Consider the following 6,979-nt stretch of genomic DNA (forward strand, 5'->3'; position numbering starts at 1 on the left):
GGATTGATTCAGTGACTGGGATAATTGGGATGGGAGTGTCAGAGACAGTGCGATTGGCACAGGACAGAGCGGAGTTTAAGGCTGTTGCACATAGGTTCGCTATGAGTCGCAAGCGACTCGACAGCACATAACAACAACAACAACAACATGATCTAATATGAAGGAGTTAAAAAAAATTGCCAAGAAATCAAAGTTCATTACCTCCCTGTGATGATTAGGTCAGTGGATCAACCTGGTTAGCCTGTAAAACTGGTTAAAACCAACTGCTACCGAGTTTGTACCAACTTAAGGCGGCACCAGATGTGTGTCAGAGTAAACCGTGTTCCACAGGACTTGCAATGGCTGATTTTTCACGAGTTGCCAAACTTTGCTTCTGAGGTACCTTTGTGCGGATTTGAGCATCTATCTTTCTATTAGTAGCCACGTGTGTTTTTCAGATTCTTCATTATTCCTTAATGTTGCACACTATTCCACTCTATGAGCAGACTACAGTGTATCCATTCCATCCACTAATGGTATATTAGTTGTTTCCCACTCTTTGCTATTGTAAATAATGGTGCTGTGAACATGGGAGTGCTTGTATCTTTTCCTATCTCAGCTCTTATTTCTTCAAGATCCATACTTAGCAGTGGCGTGGTTAGGTCAAAAGAGATTTCGGAAAAAAAGAAAAAGAAAAAAAAAGATTTCGGGGAGCTCTGGTGGCCTAGTGGCAAGAAGCTGCATTGCAATCCCAGAAGCGCACGGTTCGAATCCACCAGATGCTCTCCCAGGGAAGGAGGGACAATTTCCTCCTATACCAGTCAGATCTGATTTGATGACACTCATCATCATCATCATCATCATCATAATGAGATTTCTACATTGAAAAGTAGTAAACATCTCATGGACTTGCCAAGAAAATAGGTTGGGGGTTTTTTCTTGGAGAAAGTGAAACCAGAGTGTTCCCTGGAAGTAAGAATGACAAAGCTTCAACTCACATCCTTTGGACATGTTAGGAGGGACCCTGGAGAAGGACATCATGCTTGAAAAGGTGGAGGGTCAGTGTAAGAGAAGAAGACCCTTGACAAGATGGATCGATACAGCGCCTGTAGCAATGGTTCAAGTGTGTAGGAGATGGTGAAGACGGCACAGGCTAGGAGAGGTTTCAGATCCATCGTTCACAGCCATTCTGAGTCACAGCTGTCTTAACAACACAGAGGCTCATAACAATACCAACATCATACTATTATTCTCCACAGTGGTTACACTATGGTACAGTCCCACCCGCAGTGTATTGAGAGTTCTCATCTCTTCACACCGTGTCCAATGTTTGCTCTTTTTTTGTCTCACTACACTTTGCGATGATACAGCAACCAATCTTGTGTACTGGACATTTCTTGAATATTGCAGCACTGCTGTTGTTTTTGTTGTGTACTGTGGAGTTGGAACTGACCCACAGCTAACTCTCCAGCGGGTTTTCAGAGGCAGTTAATCGCATGGGAGGAGACTGCCCAACGCTCTCCTGTGGAGAAGCTGGTGTCCTTGAACCTTCAGGATTGCACTGCTGCTTCTTGCCACGAGACCACCAGAGCTCACCATCTAATTTTCTTGTGACAAACCCATGAAGCACATCATGGCTGCCCAACACAGCAAAAGCAGCACAAGGGAGAGCAGCAGCAAGAGATAAAAGCCTTGATTTGGAGGTAAAACAAAACACACTGAAAGGAGGAAACCAGTGAGCACTATTGCTAGTGATTTGGGTATATCACATGCTCCACTTAGAACAATCCTCAAAGGCGGGGGGAAAACCCCTCTCCAAGCTGTTAAAGGATCAGCTTCACTGAAAACTGCAAAATTAACGAGAGAACCTTAGATTAGACATGGAGAGGTTGTTAAGGATGTGGACTGGGGCTCAGATACAAAGACAAATCTCTCAGAACAACAAGAAGCACTGCTGAAGCACACAGCTGGTTCAAGATGCTTCAAAAAAGAGCAAGATGAGACGATGATGCACTGTTCCTACAACATACAAACCACAGAATATCCTTTCCACTGAAGGCATCAAAGACATCAAGTGAGGTATGACTATAGTGAGGTAAATCCAGTTGCCAGAGCAATGCTGGAATGAGTTTAGAAAAAGTCTCTGTGGCGTCAGGATTGGAAGAAGACTCATCAACAACCTGCACTATGCAGATGACACAACTTTGCTTGCTGAAACTGAGGAGGATTTGAAGTGCTTGCAGCAGAAGGTCAAGGACTATAGTTTTGAATATGGATTGAAGCTCAATATCAAGAAGATCAAGAATCTCACCACTGGGCCAATTGGCAGCACCATGATAGATGGAGAAGAGACTGAGATTGTTGACACTTACAGCTTGCTTGGCTCCACAATCAACACTCTTGGCACAAGCAGTCAAGAAAGCAAAAGACAAATTGCATTAGGTAAATCTGCTCTCAGGGACCTCTCCAGAGTACTGAGAAGCAGCGATGTCAGTCTAGAGACTATGGTGCACCTGATCCAGACCATGCTCTTCACAATTACTTGCTATGCATCAGAGAGCTGGAAAATAAGTAAGGATGACATAAGAATCAATGTCTTCGATTTGTGTTGCTGGAGAGGAGTCTTGAACACACCATGGACCACCAAGAAAACAAATAGGTCTGTCTTGCAGAGGGTGAAACCAAGTCTCTCCTTGGTGGCTAGGATTTTGAAGCACCATCTCACACACTTTGGGCATGTGGCTAGGAGTGACCAGTCCTTGGAGAAGGACACCATGCTTGGAATGGTGGAAGGACAACGCAGGAGAGGAAGACCCCAGGGTGAGATGGATTGATACAGTGTCTGGGGCAAGGGGAGTAGGTGTGTCAGAGTTAGTGAAGCTGGCTCAGGACAAGACAGGCTTCAGTGCTGTTGTTGTACATAGGGTCGCTATGAGCTGCAGATGACTCAATAGCACATAACAACAACATAGGTCTAGACCACAAAATAGTGTTCCACTGAACCGGGATGGAACTATACTTCTTATTGTTGTTGTTGTTGTTGTTGTTGTTGTTGTTGTTGTATGCCCTCGAGTCAGAACCGACTCTCAGCTGACCCTCCAGTTTTTTATTTAAGAGGCTGTAAATCCCACAAGAGGAAACTGTCATTCTTTTTCCTGTGGAGCAACTGATAGATCCAAACTACCTGTATTTGTGTGGGCTGTGTCACTCCCTACCCACTAGGCCTTCAGAGCTCCCTCGGGGGAGTCATGTAGTCTTGTACAAAAAAAAAAAAAAAAGCAGCAGACTGCAAAAAAAAAGATCACTTTGTTACATACACTTGCGGGTATTTTCCATCATGAGAAATCTAGCAGGACATACAGCACAATTTGGAGGGTCACCAGGCATTGGGATCAAACTGACAGCAGTGGGCTACAAAAAAAAAACAATCTTGAGATTACTGGTGATTCATGGTAGAATTCTTGCATTCCACTGGGAGTCACAGGTTTCCTGCCAATGTACCTAAAAAAGAAGCCTCCCAGCCATCAGTGTGGGCTGTGTGTATGGAGCTTCGAGTGTCAGACGGAGGCCCCGCTAACTGCTTCTAGGTTACATATGAGGTTCTCATCCTATTTCTATTGCACAGTGCTACTATGGAGCCTTGGGACTCAAAATGCACATCTGAGAATGTCACTTTTAGGGTAGGAGATGAGCCAACCAACCAAACAAGGATGGTATCAGTGGTAAAGACTGAAAACTGTGCCTCCGTATGAAGCTAAAGGATCACACTTATAGTTGGGCAGTGTGGTGGTGTGACAAAATCGGATGTACTGCGATTTTTCAGGAGCTCTCTTTAAACTGGAAATGGGTGGCCGTCAAGAGGTTTCTACACCTTCGCCATCTAACTGCCTGGAACAGCGATGTGCTAGCTGATGTGCCAGCAGCCATCTTGGGCAATGAGGGTGACAGTAAAAATTTAGACACGACAAAGGTAGTGGACTAGAAGGATTCCTGATCTCCCTCCACATTTGTTCTTCTCTAGAGAAAAACAACTTTCTATTGTTTGTTGTTGTTGTTGTTGTTTGCTAGGGATCCAAACCAAACCACAGCTGACCCTCCAGAGGGCTCCCAGAGGCAGTAAATAGCACAAGAGGGGATTGCCCATCTTATTCCAGTTGGTGGATTAGAAACATGTGCCTTTGGGTCGGCAGTGCAGCTCTTTACCACTAGGCCAAAACAACATACCTTTAGACACCATGTCTTTAGACAGCACCATATCCCAGAACAGACATGAGTGTCCTAGGGGAATCTGGTGACAATAGTAGCAAAAAAGAACTTTTTAATATTATTTTAACAAGTTAAACTTGCCATTTCTGCATTGTTATTTCATATATCATATTTCTATGAAAGCATTATGAAATGTTGTTGTGTATCGAGTCAGAACTGACCCGTAGCTGACCCTCCAGCAGGTTTTCAGTTAACTGCACAGGAGGAGACTGCCCATCCTTCTCCTGCAGAGCGGCTGGTGGCCTCAAACCATGTCCCTTCAGGATTGCAGCGCAGATTCGTGCCACTAGGCCACCAGAGCAACCTTAAGTACTTTTCTCTTTATAGTTTATTTCATTCCACCTATCTTACCCCCCACCCCAGGCTACAGTTATTTGGGGGATTTGATTATACGCACTGATGGGACACTGACCTTTGAGTTATTCTGAACAGACTCCACCATCACAGACACCTTCTTCTGAAGCTCCCGCAAGTCCTTTGAGACACTGGGGGGCACCCCTTCTGCCATCCTGAAGCCCACTTTAGTTTTAGTCTTCTTGAGGACAGATTCTTCTAGCAGCCAGCAGACCACCACAGAGCACAGTCAAACATCACATGTCGTTGTCACTTGCTGTCACTGTAGGAAGCAAAAGAAGTTTCTTAAACCGTGAATGGCCTCCATTGACCTGTTACTTCAAGAAGAACGACTCTCCTCACACACTGTGCTGGTGGACGCACAGCTGGAAGAATTTTCTAGTATCTGTCAGAATTTCAAATTACACAACCTTTGAGCCAGCAATTTGCTTCCCAGGAATCTGAAGGAAATAATCAAATAGGTATATGTCATAATACACCAAAAAAGATGTGCATTGCACCTTTGATTATAATAAATGGAAACACACAGGTAGGTAAAAAGCTAATAACCTGTTCATTAGTAGGAAATGGATTTATTTGATTAAATTTATACAATGGCATAAATCCAAGCAGTTTAGTTAAAGGAAGATGTAGTTATTTATATAGGGCATGAGGAAAAAATGGCCAAGATAGTGAAAGAAAAGAAATTTAAAAATTGTGTACACACACACACACACGGAGGGACCAATCCTTGGAGAAGGACATCATGCTTTGAAGGGTTGGAGGGACAGTGCAGAAGACGATGACCCTGGATGAGATGGAACTGGAGTAATGAGAGTAAGTGTGTCAGAGACAGTGAGATTGGCTCAGAAGAGGACAGGTTTCAGAGCTACTGTACACAGGGTCACTATGAGTCACAGGTGACTTGATGGCACCTAACACCCTTTTTTACATAAATATTCTTATAACTTACAGATAGGAACAGAAATAGATCTAGAACTCGTATACAAGAAAAGGAACTGTATTATCTCAGTTTATCTCTAGTCACAATGCTGAAAAATGCTGACATGATGCTGAAAAAAGCAAGGAAGAAAGAAATAACAAAGTCAGGTACCTTTCTTCCACAAAGCTTTTCTCAAACACCTGTGGCAGAAGGCTGATTTCTCTTATTAGTTGCTACGGCGCAGGCTGCCTCCCAGTCACATTGTGCCACAGATCATTCTCTACTTAATTCATCTGACGGCCACTTTCCCAAGCTGCTCTTGACATCATAGCAATTTCTAAATAACAGCAATTTTCTACATTAGGTGTCTACTTCAGTATGGATTACATCTCAACATGTAAAAACAAAACCAAACCCAACAGCAAAAAAAATTCTCACACATGGCCCAATTAGTTATGTAATCAGAGAAAAGACTGAAGATGTCAAGGATTTTACTTAGATCCACAATCAACGCCCAGCAGCAGTCAAAAAAACCAAACATACCACATCGCACAAATCTACTGCCAAGGACCCTTTTAACGTGCAGAAGAATAAGTCCATCACTTTAAGAACTAGGGTGCATCTGACCAAAGACATGATATATTCAAATGCTTCCTATGGCAGCCTAGTGGCAGAAGCTGCGCTGCAATCCCCAAAACATGCAGTTCAAGGACACCAGCTGCTGGAGGAGGAAGGGCAATCTTCTGCCCTGCGTGTAACTGCCTTTGAACATCCACCAGAACGTCAGCTATGGGTCGATTCTAACTTGACAGTACACGACAACATACACCTAGAAAGCTGCCTAGTGAAGAAGAAAAACTGAAGCAGAACTGATGCCTCTGAATTTCACTGTCGGCAAAAAATACTGAATATACCATGGGCGGTCAAAAGAATAAAAAACTGCTTGTTTTGGAGGAAGTACAGTCAGAATGCTCTTTTAGGAGCATCGTCTCACATACTCCACACATGTTTTAAGGGGAGACAAGTGCCCGGAGAAGGACATCACACTTGGTCAAGCTGAGGGTCAGTGAAAAAGAGCAAGACCATTGAGAGGATGGATTAACACAGGAGCTGTAGCAGAGTCAGAACAGACTGTGAGAAAAATGCAAACCAGGCAGTGCCCTGGTCAGCTGCACACTGGGCCACTACGAATCTGGAGGGACTAAAAGGCACCCACGTAACAACATTTTTAAAATTTTTTAAAATTTCTTTTTATTTTTAAATGTATAATTAATTTCGTGAAAACTAGGCCGGGGGCTGGTTGTGGAACAGACCACCAATTAGTCATATGCAAGTTCAAGCTGAAGCTGAGGAAAATGAAACCAAATCCACAGGAGCCAAAATATGACTTTGATTTCATACCACCTGAATTTCAGAATCATCTCAGGAACAGGTTTGAGGCCTTGAACACTAATGAGC

The 6,979-nt window shown here is 43.5% G+C and overlaps 1 protein-coding gene across 1 annotated transcript in view; it reads right to left on the reverse strand.

Annotated features, from left to right (window-relative positions):
• TMEM159 (transmembrane protein 159) overlaps nt 1-4,753 on the reverse strand; it is a 21,092-nt gene extending 16,339 nt beyond the window's left edge. The window contains exon 1 of the mRNA XM_006892704.1: nt 4,658-4,753. Coding sequence (XP_006892766.1) covers nt 4,658-4,753 — 96 coding nt within the window. The remainder of the gene's footprint in view (nt 1-4,657) is intronic.
• Between the last annotated feature and the right edge of the window lie 2,226 nt (nt 4,754-6,979).

Source organism: Elephantulus edwardii, unplaced genomic scaffold (genome assembly GCF_000299155.1).
Source record: "Elephantulus edwardii isolate Elephantulus edwardi_28Jun2011 unplaced genomic scaffold, EleEdw1.0 scaffold00117, whole genome shotgun sequence".
Classification (NCBI taxonomy): Eukaryota; Metazoa; Chordata; class Mammalia; order Macroscelidea; family Macroscelididae; genus Elephantulus; species Elephantulus edwardii.